The sequence below is a fragment of the Lemur catta genome, chromosome 6, assembly GCF_020740605.2.
Source record: "Lemur catta isolate mLemCat1 chromosome 6, mLemCat1.pri, whole genome shotgun sequence".
NCBI classification, from domain to species: domain Eukaryota; kingdom Metazoa; phylum Chordata; class Mammalia; order Primates; family Lemuridae; genus Lemur; species Lemur catta.
The window spans coordinates 57,793,137-57,817,556 of record NC_059133.1 but is presented as its reverse complement, the minus strand read 5'-3'; the positions used below and the strand labels follow the sequence as shown (position 1 = coordinate 57,817,556).

General features: G+C 41.6%; 2 protein-coding genes across 5 annotated transcripts in view; both read right to left on the bottom strand.

The window, feature by feature from the left end:
* Window positions 1-2,879, bottom strand: part of CERS5 (ceramide synthase 5) — a 30,815-nt gene extending 27,936 nt beyond the window's left edge. The window contains exon 1 of one of the 4 annotated variants that reach the window (XM_045554948.1): window positions 2,853-2,879. Coding sequence is in view for 2 of the 4 variants with exons in the window: in XM_045554944.1 (XP_045410900.1) it covers window positions 2,482-2,678 (197 nt within the window). In the remaining 2 variants the exon portion in view is untranslated. Of the gene's footprint in view, window positions 1-2,481; window positions 2,799-2,852 lie in introns of those variants that run through there. The other 3 variants (XM_045554944.1, XM_045554945.1, XM_045554946.1) reach the window with 3 other exon arrangements.
* Window positions 2,880-6,130: 3,251 nt separating this feature from the next.
* The window catches only part of LIMA1 (LIM domain and actin binding 1), an 81,453-nt gene continuing 63,163 nt past the window's right edge, over window positions 6,131-24,420 (bottom strand). Inside the window, exons 8-11 of the mRNA XM_045554943.1 lie at window positions 21,368-21,425; window positions 19,602-19,711; window positions 11,225-11,358; window positions 6,131-8,487 (exon numbers count right to left, since the gene is read on the bottom strand). Of these exons, the coding sequence (XP_045410899.1) occupies window positions 7,482-8,487; window positions 11,225-11,358; window positions 19,602-19,711; window positions 21,368-21,425 (1,308 nt within the window). The 3' untranslated portion in view covers window positions 6,131-7,481. The remainder of the gene's footprint in view (window positions 8,488-11,224; window positions 11,359-19,601; window positions 19,712-21,367; window positions 21,426-24,420) is intronic.

The window sequence follows — 24,420 nt, the reverse complement described above, 5'->3', positions numbered from 1 at the left end:
ATATTTCCAATATGTCTTTTATTACACTCTGGTTTCTGTTCCCTTTACCGGCACAGTAAGAGAGGAATTGGTAATTCAGCAGTCAATTCTATTACTGAGGTAGTGAGTCTTAAACAGAAACAAAATAGCAAGACTGTTTCTAACCTTTCCCAAGAGCAAACATGAGACAAAACAAGGTACCTGTCCTTACTGGCCAAGAAATAATCACACTAGAATGCTTTCAGCTCAGTATTCCCATCCACTTGCACTCCCTTGACAACTGGGGCACCATAGAAACATTCAGATAGAATTCCCACAGGTAAAGGATCCTTTCCAGCCACTCTGCCAGGAGATATGTAAGACTTCAGCCATCTGGGGGAACCCTCTGGATTCTGAAAAGGTACAAGTTCCTGAGGACCTAGGAAAGGCATTTAGATCTTTGAGTTTCATTTGCTTCAGTGTAAAAGCATCCTTATTTTTGCACTTGAACATCTGGCAAAGCACTTTGATGATAAACACAATGAATAAATGGATGATATGATGATAAACACAATGAATAAATGGATGGGTGAGTGTCTAGCTAAATATAACAAATATTCTGAAAGATTTTTGTGTTAAATATAATAGGTTGGGTGTGGTGGCTCACACATGTAATCCCGAGAGGCCGAGGATCAGTTGTGGCCAGGTTTTGAGACTGGCCTGGGCAACATAGTGAGACTCTGCCTCTACAAAATTTTTTTTTAAAACTTAGCCAGGTGCAGTGGTTCATGCCTGTAGTCCCAGCTACTCTGGAGGCTGAGGCAAGAGGATCACTTGAGCCCAGGGAGGTTGAGGCTGCAGTGAGCAGTGATCACAACACTGCACTCCAGCTTGGGTGAAAAAAAAAAAATATATATATATATATATAGTAGGCAAATCAAAGAAGCAATCTAGCACAGGTAATATTATCTTTTCAGAAAGATACAGATTATTTTATCTGTAACATATTCCCATCCTAGAAAGGTATTCCTGCATTACAATCATTTATGCTCTGGATAAAGGCAAAATGGACAGAAGATACTCACATGCCACCCTCACTACCTGAAACCTGTGCAGAAAGAAGTCTCCTTTCCTGGTCTGAGTGGACTTGATCAAAATCACCCACAGCTATAAGTTCATTATTACAAAATCACCACATCAAATCCTCAGTGAATATCTTTATCTTAGACAGCAGATATTATCCACCCAAAGAAAAGTGAAATCACTTTTACCAAGAGCACATGGTTAGGCAAAGTATGTTGCAATTCTGCTAAACTCACTTAGAAGCTGGCTCAAGGCCGGGCATGGTGGCTCACGCCTGTAAGTAATCCTAGCACTCTGGGAGGCCGAGGCGGGTGGATCGCTCGAGGTCAGGAGTTCGAGACCAGCCTGAGCAAAAGCGACACCCCATCTCTACCAAAAATAGAAAAAGAAATTATCTGGCCAACTAAAATATACATAGAAAAAATTAGCCGGGCATGGTGGGGCATGCCTGTAGTCCCAGCTACTCGGGAGGCTGAGGCAGTAGGATCGCTTAAGCCTAGCAGTTTGAGGTTGCTGTGAGCTAGGCTGATGCCACGGCACTGTGAGTGCCCAGACAATAGAGTGAGACTCTGTCTCAAAAAAAAAAAAAAAAAGAAGCTGGCTCAATACAGGTGTCCTCTAATAAGCCCTACGGCTCTCAGTTCCTTCAAGATGACCACTCCTCCTTCCATCTCAAGCCCTAAGGCCTGTTCTGTAGCTAATCTGACATCTTTCCATATTTTGGAAGCCTCAGGCTCCAGCACACTCTATTCCAACCAGAATACAGAAACAAATTACATCTATTTCAGATTAAAGATCTAGATTCTGGGTTACTCCTCAGGGCATCTTACTAGATGAGGGTGGACCCTTCTCAATCATTATTTACTGACCACAAACAAACGTCCTATCAACAAACAAACGTCCAGAAGTTGACAAAGGCTTAGGGCCTAACTAATCCTGTTCCCCTCAACTCTCAGAAACTAAAGTGTCCTCACAAATCTTGGATTCTGATGAACCCACTCCTTTTGCTTGGAACGTCTGGCTCCTGCGTTGACCTCTCAAGCTTCCATGGCCGCAACTATTTCTGGTTCTCCTGGCCCCTTCCTGTCCCTCGCCTGGGGGTCTCTGCCAGAGCTCACACTCAACTTGTTTCCTCGTCTGTAGGACCCTTGGAGGTTGGGAGGAGGCGTATAAGAAGACCGCAAGCGACCTCAGGGGTCTGGCGTTGAAGGGGCCCAGCGTTCTCACCCTTTCACGTGCCCACGCCCGAACTCCCTGTCTCCACCCAGGTTTCACGACCACCTCGACCACGCTGCGAGCATCACTCGCCACGGCCCAGGCTTCCCCAGCCCAGCTTCCGGGCTTTCCCTTCAGTTCTGCTTCCGGCCCTCGGCCTCTCCCGCCGCGCCGCGCCCCAGGCCGGCGCCCAGCCCTCCGCGCCTGTCGCTCGCGGGCTCTCACCGCTCGAAGAGCAGTCTCACGGAGAAGATGCCCGCCGCCACCGGGAACACCGAGAAGATGTGTTGGGCGCGCGGGTAGCCGTAGCCGTCGCCTGGCCCCTCTAGGTCAGCCCAGCTCACGTTCTGGGGCAGCCAGAAGCGCTCGCTCCACAGCCAGCCCCACAGCAGGCCTAGGAGTCCCGCCGCCGGTGTCGCCATCTTACGCCCGCCCCGCAGCCACCGCCGCTACAGCCTCAGTGGCCGCCACAGCCAACGGAACCCACGGGGAGGAAGCCCCGGGGCGGGGCCGGGCCGGCGGCCACCCTCTTCCGGCCCCTTTTTGTCCCGGCACGGATTCACCGCCCATATCGCCTCCCCGCCCACCTCCCTCACCGCAGCCTCCCGGACCGCCTCCGTGGGACCCAGTCTTTCCAGCCTGGCCACGCCCCTTCCCGAGCCCCCGCCTTGGCCCCTGCCTGGCCCAGAAGCCCCGCCCCTCCTCGCCCCGCCTCTGTGCAGCCCTGGCCCCACCCACCACAGGCCCCTCAAATCTCGCCCCGCCCATTTCTCGCTTATTCTGCCTCGCTTAGCCACCCAGCCACGGCCACGCCCCTTATTTCCGGGCTGGCTGCCTTAGGGGACGCTCCTCTTTCTGAGCCCGGCCGAATCAAATCCGTTCCCGCTCCCAGCCAGGCCATACCTTCGTCGTCTCCACTCCCAGTCTCCCTCAGGCCGGGGCTTATCTTGCCACCTCATTGGCCCCGCCTAGTACTTTCGACCACCAGCATTCTTTTTGCTTCCCATCTTTTCCTCCCTTTGGGCCCCTCCATGATCTCAACTCCCTTTCACTGCTTCATTCCTTAAAAACTATAGTCACTTTTCCTAAGAAAAATGGACTTATAAAAATCCTTTTATTTTTCTCATGGGGAAAAGGAAATGGAAGACAACCAACATGAAAAGGGAGACACCCAAAGGAAAATACACGTAAAGGCAAAAGAAAAATAAATGATGGCCAGTGTTTAAAGGAGGTTTCCTACATGCCAGATACTGCACGGAAACTTTTACACAGATTATTTCCCTCCTTCCCCATGAGGTAGATATTGTCCCCACTATTTTATGGATAAGTAAACTGAAGTCTAGAGGCCAAATAGCTTGCCCAAATTTATATATAAGTAGTGGTAGCCAGAAAGTCTTTAGACTTCAGAACTCTGAGCCCTTTATCCCATAAACCACCTTAATTGTGGATTATCAAACCGAACATTGAACTCTTTTGTGGATCTTCATAAACAGGGACGGGAGCCATAGACAAGGCACCTTCAAAAGGCTAAGCTAAATTGTCCCCCGAGTGCCCAAGAACCCTGAAACCTATGTGCTGTCTGTTAAAACCTGGCTACAAGGTTAATTACTAGAGGCTAACTAGAATGATCTTAAAAAAAGATTAAAATAAGTAAATCTCTACCTCTTATCTGAGGACAGATAAAGTAACTTTATAACTAATAAGGCCTGCTTATGCCAGAATTAAAGGGTTTCCAAGGAAGGAAGAGGGAAAAAACAGCAGTGGCTGGGCGCGGTGGCTCTCGTCTGTAATCCTAGCACTCTGGGAGGCCAAGGCAGGAAGATCCCTTGAGCTCAGGAGTTTGAGACCAGCCTGAGCAAGAACGAGACCTGTCTCTACTAAAAATAAAAAAATTAGCTGGGCATGGTGGCATGCGCCTGTAGTCCCAGCTACTCGGGAAGCTGAGACAGGAGAATCAATCGCTTGAGTGCGCAGGAGTTTGAGGTTGCTGTGAGCTAGGCTGATGCCATGGCACTCTAGCCCAGGTGACAGAGTGAGACTGTCTCAGAAAAAACAACAAAAAAAACAGCTATCCCAAGGAGTAAACTAAAAGGTTTGCTTTAGCTCAGTGCTTCTCAAACTTCAGTGTGCATCAGCTCAGACATTAGCTTGTCCCATCTCCCACGTGGAGAGTTTAAGTTTCCTGGACCCCATCCAGAGAGATTCTTTCCAGAGGTTGGGGGTAAGGCCCATGAATTTACATTTCTCATTTCTAGCAAATTTATAGGTGATACCACTGCTGCTGTTAACCATGGCCTGAGCCATTTTCATCCAAACCCAGCAATATCTTCATGGTATAACTACACTATATTCAAGATATATTTTAAAAGGAAGTAAACTCCCCCTACCCCTGGGTCTCATGAAATTTAGGTCAGAGCCCCCCCAAAGAACAGAGAACATGCTAACTTGGCATGTGCACGATCTTGTTCTGAGACTATTTACAATTCTATCCCCAGAAAAATGCACTTGTACCTACAGTTGTCAACCTCTTGGCTGTTAGAAAACATATTGCTAACAAAATACATAATGAAAGCAAACTTTGTACAGCTTTCACTTTGGCCAGGAGTGATCTGACTGGCATGCTGCTGGAACCAAGTTGGCCTTATAGCAGTCATGAACAGTCTCTTTAATCATCTCAAGTCCCAAGCTGGCCCCTTTTTCTGCTTTACCAACAGAAAATTTCACATCATCCTATTGCCACCACTGACATACCAAATCCAAACAAAGTTGCCTTCATTTAAAGAGCTTAAAGAACAAATGATTAACAGTTTTTGTTTGCCTTAGGGTTTTTTGTTCGTTTTCTAAAAATGTTTATTTAGTATTTAGTATTATCTGGTCCTTTCATTATATTGAATCTAGACCTACTACTTGTTCCTATTCTCTGTACCTAGAATATGTCTTTCTCTGCCTGCATAGTAAGGGTAATCTCAGTCCCCAAGAACCTGATATATGGTGACATACTCAACTTATATCCATAGGCACTCAGACTTTTTTGTGTAAAGTCAGTGCATATAGTACCATGTACAGGTTAGAGTAGCAAAAACCATGTCACACAAACTCAAGCCAGGACTGGATATTTTATAAATGTCAGTAGGGGGGTTTGGGTTAATTGTTCAGTAAACAGGGTTTTTTTAATTTTTTAATTTTTGATTTTTTTTCTTTGTCCAGCAGGCAAGAAGAAGGGATTTCTAAATGACTTCAGTCTGAGGTGGGGGCAGGAGCAGAAAGTAGTATCCTGCCATCAAGTCAGAAGACCAGGCAAGACCCTGGAACACACGGGACCCTGGAAAATCTAACAGATGACTCAAAAAGCACACCTATCTCTCCAAGGAAATCCACATTTCCACCCTACCATAAAAAAACAAAACAAAACAAAAAAACCTTACCAATTGGGGCAGTTACCTCTACTGGCAAGAAAATCAAACAATCAAAAACACATCTTCCCAGAGTGGAAAACAAGTCCATTTTCAGAAGAGGCATTTGGAACTTCCATTTAGCGTGTTAGGTGTGACTGTGAGGTGAATTATTAAATGTTTAGTACAATAAATAAAAACAACCACTGGATTTTGAATTGGTAAAACAAGTAGCTCATTTTGAATACACACTTTAATTCTCTTGCCAAGGTGCTTGCAATTTTCCAGAAAAATGTGTCTCCCTGCAGAATGAAAATTCAAGATTAGCTCAACACCACCACCTAGTGGTAAAATGTATTGATAGCACTTCTCTTCCTAAAACATTACAGTAGTCCCATTTGTCTTTTCTTCCCAAACTGCTCAAGTAGACCCCAGGAGATTGTAATAACGTAAAGAAATAATGGAAAAGGAACATTGAAAAGTTCAAACTTTAATTAAAAGCTTTATTGAATAAAAATGTTTCAGACTAAGCAAGACTATAAGAAAGCAGAATATTTTACATCTCTAAAATATATTAGAGCTAAATCTCTATAAATGCAGTACAAAGAAAAGCCTATAGCTTAAAACACCTCTCCCTCCCATACATACAATTTGGAATATCGATTATGTACAAATGTACTCAAATTTATAATGTTCCAAAGCCTTAATACTAGAAAAACATCCCAAGAAAAAGGCCTATAGTTGGTTTAATTTCACCCTGGGAATACTGTCTACCATAAAAATCAATATATTTCAGAGCTGGTTAAGTATATAATGAAAATGTCCTTAGAAAGGAGACATCAGAAATAGAATCCAGGGTTCAGGGTTCAGCTCAAGTGGTATAAGGCGGTTCTTTCTGTTATTCCTCCTTTTAACTCCTCACACTTTGCTCTAACATGGAGTGTGGGGAACAGTGATCCCAAAGGTCTTACAAACGTTGCAGCTGTCAGTGAGTTATGAGAAGCAATATACCACCAGACAAGAAAGCAATCACTTGGGGTGTAGTCAAACTCATTGGCAAATACCATGGCTTATATGGAAGACAGTGGATCTGGATCTCTTCAAGCACCAAAGCATGTGGGTTGGTTCTTCAATTGCCTCAAAATGTGCTCTGAAAAGATGGCTGTACCATACCTCAATAATTCAGTTCAGGATGTGGTTTAGAGAACAGGATACAAAGCAATAAATTTCCCATATGTATATATCAGAGTAAGAAAATTATCCTAAAAATTTTTTTTTTCTGAGCATTCTTGTTGCTACATAAACTAAAAAATTTTTTAAAAAGACTAAATATTTGATCTCTTAACAAATGAATACTAAAAAAATTAAATTGATATTCATGTAAAAATATACAAACTGTGCCCTTTATACTAAAGTGCATTTAGTCATAATATTTAGGCCTCTAAATCCCTTCTGTATGTTCTCCAATTCAGTATTTGTAGTGTAACAATGTACTACTAATTATCTGTCTACTTTAATATTGCCTTTTGGGAATACAGTGGAATCTGGACTATATCAGTTGGAATATTTCCCCACTTTTAAGACCTTAAAACACTTATGCCTATCTTTCACTGCTAAAATGGAGGATTTAAGTGACATTATCTCTAGCATTTAGATTGGTTATCTTAAGCTGCAGTATGGGCGTTTTTTGGAAGCAGGAACTCTTTTCCAAAGTTACTTCCATATAAATTACATTTCATGCTAAAATACTTGTTTATGTGCATCACACTTGGATAAAGGGCAGTGGCTCACTAACACTAACATGAATTTAAGGCCGAGCACCACTGTAATTTATCATTCTTCATCCTCATCTTCATCGTAGTACCGATTTCTCTTTATCTGTTCTTCCACAGAGAGCTCTTTCACCACTTCTTCCTCCCAGAATCCCACATCCTGGGATTTCTGATTCTGAGTAGTGAATTCTTTAGCTGAAGTGTTGTCTACAAAGCTGGACCAATTTGGAGACTTGGGTTCTAGTGGAGACTGCTGTTTGAGGAAGTTGCTATCATTCTCATCTAAGTTTGCACCATTTTCTACAAGGTTCTCATTCCCCATCTCAAAGCTATGAACCTCCTGACTTCTACCTGCCTCTCCTCCTTTAAATTCCTTGTTTTGCCAGGTTATTTTTCCCACATTCCCATTCTTCTTGGAGGCCTTGGCATTTTCCACTTGTTTCCTCTCTGCTACTATTCCTCCTGCAAACTCCTCACTCTGCTCTGACATGCTCCAGCCTTTCCTCATAGGTGGGGACAAAGTTTTTGGGCTCTTGACAGAAGTGGTTCGAAATGAAGCTGCTACAGTGAACGGGCGGCTTCTTTCCTTCAGTGAGGAAGATCGTCTTAGCTTCTTCAGATCCAGATCTACATCCTCAGGAGTTTCAGGCTTGCTCATTTCATCCTCAGGAGGCCATTTGGGCCTCGATACTTTGATCCCTTCCTCCAAAGTGCTTCCTGAACTGCCAAGTTCAGTTGGGGGAGGCCAGGCAATCCTCAGCTTCTTGGTTTCAGCTGGCTTGTCTTCTTTCTCCTGCTGAGAGGAGGCCTTGGCTTCCATACTTGCAGCCAGCACACCCACCTTGGCAATGGGGGCATCTTCTACCCCTGGGCTCTGAGGGGTCTCCCTTGCATTTGGAAACTGGGCTGGTCTCTCCACAGTTTCTTCATTTTCACTTTTGCTTGCCCACAGATCCTTGTGTGGTCTGTGCCCAAAGCCTTCATCATAGTTGCCTTTAGATTTAAAGAGTTGATTGAAGTGAGGCTTACAATAGATTCTCCCATGTAGAGATGCATATGTTCCTAGACTGTCATTAAAAGAAAAAGAGCATAAAGTTAGCAAATCTTCATACTCTCATTTACACCAGCAGGCTAAAATCTGGCAATTCCAGTATTTTCAGAAGATGCTAAGTGAGAAAAATATCTTTAAAGGCACCTCAGTGACCTAGGATTCCCTATGCACCTTTAAGTACATTAGTTTACTTATTCTTACGCAAAACATGCTCACTTCCAAGACTGAACCTTCACAAGTCATTCTTCCACCTGGAATGTGCTCCCCATTTTCAAATGATTTCCTCTCCTGTGAAATTAAAGAATTTACACTTAAAGTGGTTGGAACTTTATTCGAACCCTTGAGAGGAATGTGGCTATGCAACCTGAGTCACACAGCATGTAGCTGCAACTTTTTTTCCCTATAAATAATTAAGACCAAATGCCATGAGAGATAAGACCCCCTCAGATCACTACCCATCCTTATGGAGTAATAAAGTAATCTTCCTTGGAAGGTAACGATCTGTAGCCAATCAAATTGCCTTGGCACATGCTCTGGTCCTGTATGGAAAAGGTTGTAATCCTGCTAAAATTTCTACATAAATAAAACCTTAACTTCTCCACTTTGAAACGCTGACCCCATTCATTTGGAGTCATTGTTTCCACATGGCCATTCTCAAGCTTTGCACTCAAACTCTATACTTAATCATATTTTTTTTTCAAGCTCGAAAATGAGGTTTATTGAGGAGAGATAGGATTATAGGGCAAGAGCAAGATATAGGTTTACAAAGCATGGTACATACACCATATATGATGACCGAACCCACTGTCGCAGCAAAGGGAGAGCCAAATGAAGGGCACAAAAGGGCTTAATCATATTTTCTGAATCTCATTAAGGTTGACATTCCTCTGTTAAAACTGTTAACAAATTACTTTTTCTGGGAAGTCTTCCCTAGGTAATACTACCTAGCTCTGATCACTCATACCTTTCCTCAGTATTTATAACCTGCAACTACTTATAATAATATTCCTTTGTAAAGCTGAATCATTTCCTCCTAGGTTCCCAGTTGTGTTATGATTTAAAAGCATAACTCTATAGGAATAGGTATGATGCTCTGCAAATGGTTGACACTCAATAGCTACTACTGAGTGAATAAAAGTAAGTTATGGTTAATAGGAGAACAGCAAGGAGTGACCAGGAGGTAGGTCTTCCCTAATGTTAGTGCTGGACAAGACTTTAGGAGATACAGTGTCTCTCAGAAGGTAATACATTTTAAAGAGCGTATAAAATGACAGCATCTCCAAAGAAGAAATAATGTGCTTTAGAGAAAAAATTAACATAGTGGGCAGAAAAACAACTAACGAGTAACAGTTATAGGGGAAATTTTGGCTCAATATAAGGAAAAATTGTCTAGCTAGAGCTATCTAACACTAGAACTAGCTGTAGTGAGGTACTACCCTGCTAGAAGTGTCACACAGATGCCAGGACGTCTTGAAGAGTATTTTAGAAGGGATGCTCTGGAAGGAAAGCTAGAGAAAGTGACTTCTTGGTTACTTCCTTCTGTAAAACTCTGATTAAGATGAGTTAATAGGCCAGGCACGGTGGTTCATACCTATAATCCCAGCACTTTGGGAGGCCAAAGCAGGAGAATTACTTGAGGCCAGGAATTTAAGACTAGCCTGGAAAACATAGCAAGACCCAGTCTCTATGAAGAAAATTTAAAAAATTAGCTGGGCATGGCAGCACATGCTTGTAGTCCCAGCTACTTGGGAGGCTGAGGCAGGAGGATGGCTTGAGCCCAGGAGTTTGAGGCTGCAGTGAGCTATGATTTGTGCCATTGCACTCCAGCTTGGGTGACAGAGAAAGACTGTATCTCAAAAAAAAAAAAGTTAATATGGAATATTTCCCCAGTTTGTCACACTTACATCCATATTTTGAGTTACCTGGGAGAAATGACACATAATTATTTTCTCAGAAACATATAAAATGAGGCAATATAGAGAAAACAACATGTTCTTTGGAGATTATCATTACTGCTATTATTACCGTTTATTCAGAGCTTAGGACATTTTGAAGTAAGGACTTAGGCAAATAACCTTATCATTCTATGATACCAAAGGAAAACATTCTACTAAATTAGGTCCATGGTGGGGGGTAGGGGGGTGGGGAGAGGGGTTTACCTGCAATGGGTATTATTTAAGCTTCAGTCCTAACACATAAATTAACATATCAATGTACCAAGAAGTTTCAAACACCATTATTATTATTATTTTTGAGACATAGTCTCACTCTGTTACCCGGGCTAGAGTGTCGTGGCATCAGCCTAACTCACAGCAACCTCAAACTCCTGGGCTTAAGCAATCCTACTGCCTCAGCCTCCCGAGTAGCTGGGACTACAGGCATGTGCCACCATGCCCGGCTAATTTTTTCCATATATATTTTTCAGTTGTCCAGCTAATTTCTTTCTATTTTTTTAGTAGAGACAGAGTCTCACTCTTGCTCAGGCTGGTCTCGAATTCCTGAGCTCAAACGATCCACCCACCTCGGCCTCCCAGATTGCTAGGATTACAGGCGTGGGCCTCCACGCCCAGCCACAAACACCATTATTATTTGATATGAAAGACTTGTCACTAAATGGTGCTTTTAATTTTATTCAAGAGCCTTCAATAGAACACCAATAGCATACTAACTTTTGATACCAGTGCTCTAAAAGCCGAAGACTCCCTGTGGACGACCAACCATACAGAGAGAGGGCTAGTTTTGGTCTGGCATACCTAAGTTTACTGTTGCAGTAGGAGCAACGGAAGCAGCTGATGTGAAACACCTGCTGGTTGGCCAAGAGACGCTCCATCGGGTAGACTGTCTTCTGACATTCCACGCAGGTCTCTCTTGCAGGTGCCTGAAACTTCTGGGAAAAGGAAAAGAACAACTTTAAGTAGCACAGGCAGTGATGAGTTAGTACTCTGTTGAGACGGGCCCTAGGATTTACTTTATGTAAGGGCTCCCTTAACTAGTGAGTCAATTCTCATAGGAACACTAAACCTGCTACAATTCCATCAGTTGACTCTTGAAAAACAAGAGGCTCTTCTGAATTCCTTTCCCAAATTGTCTGGCTGCCCCAAGTGTAGCAGCCTCTGAAGACAGGTGGAGCTAGGGCTGGATTACAGAGAAAGGCTTAGACAAGCCACCATACACACGAAATATTAGGAGTAGGGGACAAGGAGTAGGGGGAAGGGATTAGGAGAAAATTTCATCACATACAGAGAAAAGACAATTGATTCAAATGCCAAGTAAAAGCAGGACAGACTACTATAAAAACAGATTCTAAAGGAGATAAATTTCTAGGAGAGGAAGTGTATTTGGCTTTGGAAATGAGAAAAAGACATTCAGTAAAGCATCTTTTATTCTCCTCTGCTTATAATCTTGACTTGCTCAATCAACTAGGTATAACATATTTATTTTTATTTATTATTTATCTATTTTGAGACAGAGTCTTGCTCTGTTGTCCAGGCTAGAGTGGCATCATCATAGCTCACTGCAGCCTGAAACTCCTGGGCTCAAGCCATCCCCCTGCCTCAGCCTCCTGAGTATCTGGGACTACAGATGTGCACCACCGTGCCTGGCTAATTTTTTCTATTTTAGTTGCCCGGCCAATTTATTTCTATTTTTAGTAGAGATGGGGTCTCACTCTTGCTCAGGCTGGTCTCGAACTCCTGACCTCAAGTGATCCTCCCACCTTGGCCTTCCTGAGTGCTAGGATTACAGATGTGAACCACCATGCCCAGCCAGTATTTCAAAACAAGTCAAAACTGACACACAAATGGAACAGTTTATGAAACACAAACTATTTTACTAGGACACCAGAAGGAAGCATAGCCCAATAAAGCTATAGGCTCCATAATATTTATAAAAACCAACAGAGAATAAAACTAATGCAATGGAAAAACAAGTTTCTTAATGCATTAATGTCTAGGAATTCATGGACTGCTAAGTATGGAATAACAGTGGGCACAGTGGTTCTACCTGGTAAATTCAATCCTAAAGAATATAAAATTGGTATTCTAGCACTGATAAAAGCCAGAATTCCAAAAATATTATATGCATTTATGTGATAAGAAATGGTCACATGGCTCTAAGGGGTGGGAGTAAGAAGTCAGGAGGCGTGTGTGTGAGTAACCCTTGACTTGCCCCAACACCTCAACAGATACCTCAACCTGTAGGTGCAGGAAGCAGCTTAGGTGGCCAGGAAGCTCTCATTGGCAACTAGGTAGCCCTCTTTGCTGCCAAGACCAGTTTGGACTCTCACCAGAAAACACATGATGAGAAATAATACAAATTAACCCCCAAGGCCAAGGGCCTGAATGGTTAAGTTAAGCCTTCAATGAACCAGGTTATGAGCAAGATAGAATTTTGATTTAAAAACTCAAAATTAGTCCCACAAAAAGTTCAGACTGCTGGTTCACTTGCCACACGATTCACTAGGAAGTAAAGCAAAAAATAGGAATGGTTTTCCAAGTAGATTTGGGCAGGAAATGAGAGCAGAAAATGAGCAGAAAATGGAAGTAAAGGGAAAAATCTGTAAAAGGGAGTTTAATAAAATTAGCAAAGCCTGGGCAACATAGCAAGACCCTATCTGTTCAAAAAATAAAAAATAAAAAAATCAGCTGGGTGCAGTGGCACAACGCCCATATTCCCAGCTACTCAGGAGGCTGAGACAGGAGGATCACTTGAGCCCAGGACTTTGAGGCTGCAGTGAGCTATGATCATGCCACTGCATTCCAGCCTGGGCAACAAAAGAGCAAGACCCTGTCTCAAAAAAAAAAAAAAAAAAAAAGAAAGAAAGAAAGAAAGAAAGAAATTAGTGGTAAACTCCAAATATCACCCAAGGGATTTAAGAATGAAGGAGCAAAACTGAGTGGAAATGGCAATTAACAGCATCCCACTTCATTCTAAAGGTAGAGTCCTTCACCATCAAATTGGTTTCACTGATCATCACCTAAGAGCACATTTAGGAATAACATTAATTGGGTGTCAGGCAAATTGGGGTGGGGAGGGGATGGGTGTATACATACATAATGAGTGCGATACTCACTGTCTAGGGGATGGACACACTTAAAGCTCTGATTGGGGGGGAGCGGGGGCAAGGGCAATATACGTAACCTAAACTTTTGTACCCCCATAATATGCTGGAAAAAAAAATAAAGGTAGAGTCCTAAAAACAAAACAAAACAAACAAAAAACCCAAAAAACAAAAAACGCAGGCTACAACCTAGTTTACCAAGCATACGGATGGTATTAAATGTGACCAAAGGTTATTTTATTGAATGCCATTATAAGTAATTAAGGCCTGACAGTATTTGGAGCTCAGAATTCTTTTCCTCTTATACAGACATTCTAACATGACCTAAATGGAGATGTCTTTGCATGGTTTTAATTAGATTTTCTCTAAAAGGATGGGGTCTTTGTCTAGCAAGCAGGAGATACATTAAAATGCAGAATAAAATCTGGGTGTAATAGTACAAGTGAACCCATTGGACAGAACCTGTGCCAATCACAGTTCACATAATGTAAAAGGACTAAGACAAATGTGTTTATCAGATCGAAAATCTTTTTCAGTTGCAGAGAGGAGATTCTATATTTTTAACACTTGAAATAGATTTAGGAGACTAAGTACTCATTCTGGGCAGGAAAGATGCAGCAGGAGACAGAAACTTCACATGGTGTAAGAGGAAACGGATACTATTCTGCTGAAGGGGCATGGAGGGATACCGAGCACACCTTCACAAACACACCCAGGGAAAGGACACACTGTAGGAGAAGGGTGCAGCCCAGGGGGTGGAAGGAAAGGAGAACCTGAGAGAAAGCTGAAAGTTGAGCTCACATTAGGAGGAAAGTGGAAGGCAGGAGCAGAAATTAGGTACCAGGAGCAGGAAGCAGAAGCTGGAAGAGACAAACAGGAACCTTCAATGAATACACAGCATTTGGCATGCCCTGGAGTGCTTTACTGCAGCTGAGCTGAAACTCAGAGACTCAGAGCCAAGAATAAGACCACATTTTCTTTCATTTTCGAGAAAACTCCGCTGATCCTGGCAAAATCAGCCTCGCTCCTATTCACCTGAGGCTGGAGCATATCCGGCTCAGGCGAGAGGACTTTTATGATCTCTCGTGCACACAAGGAGTGTCTCTTTAGCAATTCTTTAGTGTCTCACTCCCTCCCCACACCTGACCCACAGTGGCTTTCTCTTTCATGGAGCCTTTTACCCTCACCTGTCCTCCTCCTTAACATCAAATTAATGGATGGCTAGTTCAAACAACTGACTCACCCAAAGCCAGACCTATCAGAGGCCCATTATTCCCATTCATTTCTCACACAAACCCTTTTTGATATTATTTAAGGTTTATGCAGCAGCTACCCAATGACCCTTATGGTTTCATAGACACAAGGGGATCCTAACATGGTAATATGCAAGTCACAGCGGCTGTGGCTCTGGCTTCCCTTCATTTCTCCTGTCCTGGGCTCTCAGCCACTTTTCTGTAATTGCCCCCATGTCTATTCAGACAACAGGAAGCATAGTCAGTGCCCAAAAATCTCTACCATTATCATAGGCCTGGCATACATCCTGCCCATGCCTTCATGGCATGCTCAGACTTGGCACAGCCACATTATAAACACTGCTAATATGAGAACGTTAGACCTTTTTTATCTCAACAATATACTTTTTTCAGTTAGTAAGAGAAGACTTTTTTCATTCCCCTTCCCCCACCATTTTGCCCTTGACCACGTAGAAAGTAAAGCACCAGGATCCCAGGTGCCTTATCAAAGTTCACGCAGTTAGAGAATTAGAATGAAAACTCTGCAGGAAACCAGCCTGTTGCATGGCAAGAGTGATGCCATCTTGAAGTGAAACCCCCATGATATGTTTGATTCTTGAAAACCAAGATGTTCCGCAGCAAGGTCTTTAAACAATGCCTGTAGCACAGATAACCCTCTAATCCCTCATAAAGAAGCAATGCCTGTAGCAAAGATAACCCTCATAAAGATGTTTATCTAGCCTCCCCAGTGGTCACGAGTTACATAAGAAAGTCTGAGATGTGACCAGCTGCACACGTTTTACCAAAAACCTTGCTATATAAAGGATATTTTCTGGAGGGTGCAGGGATCCACCATCTCACAGCTTCCCAGACATGGCTTCTGTTCATAAGTCCCCATTCAATGTTTCTTTCTGAGAAACTGGATTTGTCAGCCTCTTTCTTTGGCCTCTCAGCTCCCTTGGCCTTTTGAGGGTAGATTTACATATACCTGCTAACTGCAGAACAAGCTCAGAACTCCTGACTCACAAAGCAATAGAGCATCTTCTAAATTGTCCTGGAATGTTAAACTTCCATAACTAAAAGAAACTCTGGGGGAAGAGAGCAGATGCTAACCCAAATGAAAATAATCTCACTATAGCACTTTGAACAAACTAGTCTTCACTTTGTTTCAAATTAAAATATATAGATAATGTCTTCAGGATATTCTGGAATGAATGAGATAATATGTAAATAATTGATGTTCATAAACACTATCTTTCCCACATGAGGGATATCATAGACCCTCTGTTGATAGCATATACTTAAAGTTATTTTCCCAATAAATGTGCATGGCTTTATCTACATTCTTGTACCCTCTTGTCTTACATATATTTTTTAGTCTAATAAAGGCCCCAGTTGGGATATATATGTGTGAGGGGTTGGGGGGAACAGCAGCTGGCGATAGGTAGTGAAGTTAACTAGCTTTTAGACATAGTGAAATCAGAAGAAAATTCTATATTGATGTGAAGCCTCCATTCCTCAGATAGAACACCACAAAAGCCTTTCATTTCCTCCTTCCAATTTGTACAAAATATATAGGTAATGAAACTGAAATTCCTCACCACACAGTAAATGGTCGGGCCAGCTCTCTGCAGCCTTAACTCTTCCCCTGGCTTACTGTGAAACTCTTTGTAAAAGCATTTTGGGGAATATTCATATTTTAAATAGACTGCTCTACATGTAGAAGAAAGGTTAGTGCTCTGAGGAAGCAATAATAAGTAGATAAGTTAGAAAAAAATTCTAGATGCCTCTCTAGGATAATTCTGATAGCTCTGCAAAACAGCATAAAACTTCCTACCCTGTCCACAGGGGGAGGGACAGCTGGTGGGCACTGAGAGGGACATTGTAATATGTGCCCTCTAATGCAGTCTGCCATGTTTTCTCCTAACATCCGTCAGAAGGAGCAGCCAAGGAAGCCTAGAATCGGGCTGTCCTGGACATAGTGGGGATAAGCTGGTGTTCCCTAGGGCCACCTCCTTGCCTTTTCCTCCCCTAGCCTCTCCTCTGGAAACATTTAGGGAATGACTTCTTTCAAATGGGAGGGCATAAAGCTTAAGAGATCTTTGAGTCTCTCTCTTCCTCCCCACCCTTTTTCCAACTTTACTGAGGTATATAGTTGGCAATCAAAAACCTCAGAATTGCCAGGCATGGTGGCAATTCTGTAGTCCTATCTACTTGGGCAGCTGAGGCAGGAGGATCACTTAAGCCCAGGAGTTTGAGGCTACAGTGAGCCATGATTGTGCCACTACATTCCAGCCTGGGTAACAGAGTGAGACCCTGTCTCTAAAAAAAAAAAAACAAACCCCAAAACAATGCCTCAGTCTCTTGAAGTAGTAGAAAGGGCCTGATCCTTCTCACAGGGTCCACTGAGCTCCGCTCTCAGAACACCCTTTTTGATAACAAACCTACAACTTTAACTTCATTAGCACCAAGTCTCAGCAACTGAGCTCTGTGGCCAGTGTCCAAAGCATGCAAAAATCCTTACTTTTAAAGATCTTTTTTATTTTTTTACTTGATTAAGCTAAAATTTGAAATGATTTGAGTCTCTACCTTAGATGTCCTATCTTCAATAACAGACATACAGGCACTAAGGAACAGTTTTTTCCAGGATGTGTGGGATCTAAAAAATCTATTCTGAGTGAACAAGTTTATTCTTAGCTGTATGTAATTTCCCAAAGTGGAGAAACAACTTCTGTGGCACAGTCTATAGCCATGAGACCAGCCATCAGGGCTTCCTATAAACATCTACTAAAGTATCTATGTAGTCGCCTGCAGACTGTAAAGGGCAATTAGAGGACGAGCAAACAAATTGCCCTGAAATAAAAGTGGAGATGTAAGTGGGTCCCTCCACGCTCCGTACATCGTGACCATTTGAACTTAGGACCACAGGCAAACATGGGGAACTTACTCCAGTCCAATTTACCCAGGCTCATTTACTCCAGTCTTTAAATAACACTCAAAACCTAAGCTGCACGTCTGTGATGGCAGCGCTGTCTGCATTCTACTGCTGAGTGACCAGGCCCAAAGGAGCAGGAGTGGGTCTGAGGAAGGTGCAGAGGGGGCTTTACCTCCATCTCTTCTCCCTGGTGCCAAGGAAGACCTAAGTGAGGTATGTTCCTTCACACACCACTCATCAGCCCAGACCCTGGAGTCTGAACCAGGACCAGGAGGGATCCCAACCCAGTACAAGGAGGTTTGGCCTAGCAGCTGAGGGAGGAAAACAAGACTGCATTGAGAATTCAAATATTCTTTAGAATTCAGATAGTCCTAAGAAAAGATCTGAGTTCTTAGATTAGCCTGGAAACTTCTCCAGGTCCCTTGGTCACACAGAAATCATGACCAAGTCAGATCCGCTAGCCGTTCTTGATCCAGAACCACAACCCGAGCACTCACATCTGGGCAGGATGGCTGCTGGACAGGAAAGGAGCCCCGTGGCTTTTGCTATCTTCGTGGGACTCCAGATACTGGAAAATAAAAAGTGCTGCTGGCAGCACTAGCAGATCTTCAAGGCCAGAAGGGCATTATGCTGCCTACATGTGCAGATTCAACCACCATGACTCCGTTCTTTCTTCTCAGACTTGCTTTCTCTTGCTACTTTCTTCACCTTTTGTTCCTTTTCAATAAACCTTACTCTCCTCACAAATCTCTGCTTCCTTTAAAATTTTCATGTTTATCTTCTTCATCTGCCCCCCCTCCGACCTTTTTAATCCATCCTTTAAATCCTGGATTCCCTTTTCCTTTTTGTTCTAAACCCTTTTCTGTGTCTTCTTCTCAACCTTTTTGTGCACTAAAACTTTCAAAGACCAATTATGCACCTAGTTAAGAGATACATACAAGCATGGCAGATATGCACATGAGATTGGAGCATCATACATCACCTTAAAACTAATTCTACCTATTGAGTTTCTCTCCAATGCTAAAACTTTTGAAACACAACTCAGCTACTTAAAGAGAACACCAGAGGAGAAAGACACCAGAGAAGTGTGGGTATGTTTGGTTATTAATCCAAATAGGTGAAGCAGCATTACATTAGCAAAGTAGTTAATTAAAATAAGGCAGTTAACAAGCCTAAAATAAGTTTTGGAATTTAAAAAAACATTCTTTTGGTTTATTTTTATGGGAATATATGTTTGCTCATAGAAAGGGAAAAGACAGGTGATTTTTTTTAAATTGGGGAATAAAAGCACATCATAGATTGAGAAACCTAGTAAAATTTTAGCATATAAAAAATCTGTACACTCCTTAATATTTCATATACCCTAGTATAAGTGTTGCTTGAATGCCAATTTTTACAAAAAATGGGCTGGCCAAACCCCCATTCCAGTGGATACATTCTTCCTTTAAAAATGCTAACTACCAATCGGGTTATGGTTAAGCTCCTCAGAGCAGAGAATCATTATCTTTAAGGTGACATTGCACATCTCCGTCTAATGTGCTGATTTTAGTTTAACGGATTTCTCATATTTCTCATTTTGTGGGCTTTCCCCCATTCACAGATTTATGAATTTGAACATTTTTTAAAAATCACGTTACTAACTTCAGGTTTTTAAAAAAATCTTTCATAAGTTTTCCAGATTCCAAACCAAGAGTCATTAGTGAGCCTTCCTCCTGCTGGCCCAAACACCTGAGCAGAAAAGAAGCAAGATTCCAGGGAAAATGATTGGCTTTAGTGTGCCCTTATTTCGCATTATCATCCCTAGGAAAGCAAAAACAGGTTATAACCAACATAATAATAAAAAGTGCAACCAGCTCTACCAGTAAACCAGCGTCAAAAAGCTCAGAGACAAGTTGCCATCATACCTTCACTGCTTTGGGAGGAGAACTTTCAGAAAGGCTGGAGTCTCTAGCATCTGGACTCAGCGGCTTGGGATGAACAGGCCGTTGGAGCTCACTCTTAACCTGGGAGTTACCTGTGTGAGTCACAAAAGGACGACATTTTATAGTGTCTCATGGGAAGTCTCAGAAAGGGTTCTTTTGAAAAGCAAAATCTGGGCACTTTCTGCCAACAGTAGGTCCTCCAGGAAAAACATAGCTTTTCTGCTGAAGAAGATTCCAGCACTAAAGGCTATGCTCCTTAGGTTTCCTCAGGTCCTCTCACAAATCAGGTTCTTGGTGAGGAGGCTTTCTCACCCCTTGCCACACATAGCAGAAATCCAAACCACGACATAAAAATAACTTTTTCCCCCTGTACCATTTGTAATTTTTAAAGGCTGTTTATAGACATTGATGTTTTTTCAGTAGTTAGTACTCCTAATAACTTCTGGGGTGCTTCAACTGAAGTGGGGAAAATGGGGGTACATAAGGGCAGAAATTTCATACCACGTGTGCACATATGCGTGTGTGCATGTGTGTATGTGTAACCTGACACTGTCTTTTCCGTCAGTCCTGCAGATGATTATGTAAAAGGGCTCTATTAAGTTTTTTTCATAATCACTGAAGTGCCAACTGCATGAGTTAATTTCCTGCCAGTGTATTCATCCCATGGAACTCAGAAGAGGCAGAGAAAAATCACTTACGCAGCCACTAAAGAACCACAAAAGAATTCCTTAAAATCTAGAGTTGAGTCAACAACATACTAAAAGACTAAGGCTTATTTTTCAAAAAAATTTTTAGCAAATCTAGTCAAAACTCAGAAACATTTCTAGTCCAAGAAAAATGATTGCAAAAAGGAATGTTCCTGGATTCCAGCAGCAAGAGTTTTTCTCTGAAATTTTAAGTTAGGGTTTACTAGAGATCTGTTTAACTCATCCTTCTACTTTAGTTGTGGAGTTTTCAGCGTCTAGTAAACTAGCCTGGGGAGAAGCTGGAAATCCATATATATATATATATATATATATATATATTTTTTTTTTTTTTTTTTTTTTTTGAGACAGGGTCTTGCTCTGCTGCCCAGGCTGGAGTGTAGTGGTGCGATCATAGCTCACTGATCCTTGAACTCATGGGCCCAGGCAATCCCCTTTGCCTCAGCCTCCTGAGTAGCTGGGACTACAGGTGTGCACCACTATGCCCAGATGATTTTTAAATTTTTTTATAGAGACGGAGGTCTTGTTATGTTGCCCAGGCTCGTCTCAAAAACTCCTGGCCTCAACGATCCTGCCACCTTGGCGTCCCAAAGTGTTGGGATTACAGGCATGAGCCACCATGCCCAGCCAGAAAAAGATATTTTTAACAGGTTACTCAAATACCTATTCTTTATCCTAATAAATGAATAAAGTGCTTTTATGCCAAACTTCTATTAAAATGACACTTTAAAATTAGTTTATACAGTTTTAACCCTGAAAGGGTTGGGTACAAAAGGTAGGATAAGTTCGATGAGAGAAGCATCAAAAGTATTTAGTTTGTCCCAAGTTAACCATATTTAATTGAATTTAACTTCTCCTCAAGCCATGAAATGTATAAAGAATATTCAAGTATCAGCTCTTAAAACGAAGTGAAGGATTTGATCAGTTAAATGGGTGGATGTAGCATGTTACTTTCTCAGCGCTGACAGTAATGGGAATACCCCTGAACCAAATACGGGTAGAGAACACGGACCTCACCCTCCAGATCTAAGAACAAATGCTTACAGGAGTCATCTTCAGCAGGGGTGGAACGGATTGCCAGGCTATTCTCAGTTGCAGAAACCTACAAAAAAAGGGGGGGGGCAGGGGATTAAGAATCGCATTAAAAATAAAAGAGCAGACTGCTGTTAATGCCATAAAAACCTGCTGACTCCAGTCAGTCACTGGCTGCCTGGGGGAAATAACGGGCATCAGAACAGCTGAGCATTTAAACAGGAGGCAGCAAAATGTCTTTTATGAGGATATTAACATGCCTCTCAATTATAGAGTAATGTGAGAAACAGACTGCACTCAACTGCCAAAAGTGCGCATCATCTCCCTTTATAAAAGAACTTCTAAACCATATCTTTCCATTCTCGAAAAACAAAGCAAAAACAAAACCCTCTATCAAGGAGAGAAAGGCTCCTCACCATATAACCATAACTCACTCAAAGGCAAGATAATGTATTTAAATATAGGAACTATTCCTATTTTTTCATTTTCCTAATTCCTATTTCCCAAACACATTCTGTAGAAACAAGCTTGCCCATACAGAAGACCTTTTAATAGCTAGAAGACAAATTTACCTAAAACCAACCTCTGGTATTAGCTTCAAGGATAGTTTCCCTTTTAATCCCAGTTTAAAAATGGCAGTGTTTAATAAGACAGCGGATCTTATGTATAGGTGTATATATCTTTTTCCCCCAAACCATCAAATTTAAATAAAAGAACTCTCTATTAGCTCTCCCCCTCCTTTCTACTGGTTCCTGTGACTTCCTGGTATCTTCCTCCACACCCAAAATCTTGAAGGGTCCACAAAGTGACCCAAAGTACACTCTTCATATAATTTTCTTTCATTCAGATGTCAGGGATTTTATGGGCAATACTGAGTGTTTATACCAGGATGTCTAATAAACTGAATAGATTTACAGTGGAGATTAAGTTGTTGGCTGAATGTATCTGAATTTCAGCATGGTCGTTTTTTCCACTATTCATTACAGGAATTCTGACATGGCATAAAACAAACCAGTATAATAACAGCCAACATTTATTGAGTGTTTACTGCAAGGTATTAAACTGATCACCTTCCTTGTGTTATTTCATCTAATGACATGAAATAAATTTTCTGAAAGTTATACATGGCCGTAAAAAGTTCTTCAATTCTTCTTGTTAATTAGTAGGTACGTCCATCCTAGAATGTTCTTCTCTCACCTCTAATTTGGCCACCTTGAACCTGTGAGATAAACTTAATGCCAATCATGACATCATTCACATGGCCAACCAGATGACTTCACTGCAGGAACAGCCAGGGGAGCACAGAAGATTTTGCTCAAACATTTCATCAAAGGAAAGCACAAATTAATTCACAAGAAGAAAAAGGGAAAAACAATACCTTGACAAAATATTCCATTTCAAGCAAGTTTATTCTAGCATTAATGTCCTTTTCTAACAAGCCAAAGTTCAAAGAGCACTTAAGTATTGGTTAACAAAAGCTAGGTAAACAGCCAAAAGGACATCTAAAGCTCTGAAAAATTTTGCAAATTTTAAGGCAGCCAAGGGTTTATAAACCTGCAGTGTGTGTTTGAAGAATATGTACTATCTTTGTCCCCTTTCTTTCCCACCCACTTCATGATTCAGTTGCACTAATATCCTTTTAGGCTATAATTAAAATGTTCTGATCCTCCAGTTCAGTTCAGAGTTCTAGTTTCAAATCAGCATGAAGACAATCAAGAAGGAAACATGAAATTATATATTGGGACAATCCAAGCATTATTTTCCAGATGATTATTTCTAAGACTCCTGGGGTAAAGATGGGGGAATTTCAAACGCTGGGAATATTTTTCTCATAAAATTTCTTTCTTTCTTTTTTTTTTATAATATGTACAAAAAATTCCAAACATATTTACTCAGTTTTTTAAAATTTATTTTTAAATTTTTATTATTTATTTATTTTTTAAGAGACAGGGTCTTGCTTTGTCTCCCAGGCTAGAGTACAGGGGTGTGATCACAGCTCCCTGCAGCCTTGAACTCCTGGCCTCAAACAATCCTCCTGCCTCATGCCTCCCATTATAGGCATGAGCCACTATGCCCAGTCTACTCAGTTATTCTTAAGAAATAATCACCCCTTTAAAACATGGAAAAACCAGATAGTTTAACAAGAGAACTCATTTGATACATGACATGTGATCCATGGACTAATGCTTGAGCCCACTGTCACAAGGATATATGCAATTTATTTGAGATTATATGACTATGTAACACATGACTATCAAATATTTTGTCTTATTATTTCAACATACATTTGTGATATGTTTTTATAAAATGAAGTGATTTAACTTTTCTATTTTTCTTTGGTTCTAGTCTATGAATCAAATTTTGTAGCCATCAGATACCATTTTTCTGTGTGCCTACTTTGATCCATGTGTGCAGTATCTCTCATGAGTTCCTGTTAGTGTTCTGTCAATACATCACACTACTTTGTAAAGTCTGCTGTAGTCAAATAAGTTTGCAAACCATTGCTCTTTACCCATTTTAATGATCTCCTCACCTTTTGGAAGCCTGGCATCAAGGGTATCAATATGTGTAACAGAAACAGTGGCTTTTCTCCTAAGATTAATCAATTTAATAGATTTGAAAGCCCTTTCTCCTCACCTCACTTACCATTTGATTAATACATCGACCGAAAGATTAAAAAGATTGGGTAATGGATTGGCAGAGAACATGATAAATTTGCTTGACATAAATATTGTGACATAAATATCCAACTAAGCCATTCATTTGAGGATTAATGCACAAAACACAAATATGATTTGCTTAAAATCTTTCAGTGGCTTTCCCTTGCTGCATGACTACATCCAAACCTTTAAGGGTGGCATATAAAGCTTTTCCAGACCCTGGCCCTCTCCCTCCACCTGTCTCTCACCACTGCCCATATGTACCACATGCTCCATATAATAGCCAACAAATCTGCAATACCTAAGTAAGCTACCAGTTTAGTTTCCAAACCTCTCTTGTATCCATCTGGATTGCCCTTTTCCTTACTCAATCTTCCCCTTATTTTTGGCCTATTTCCACACATT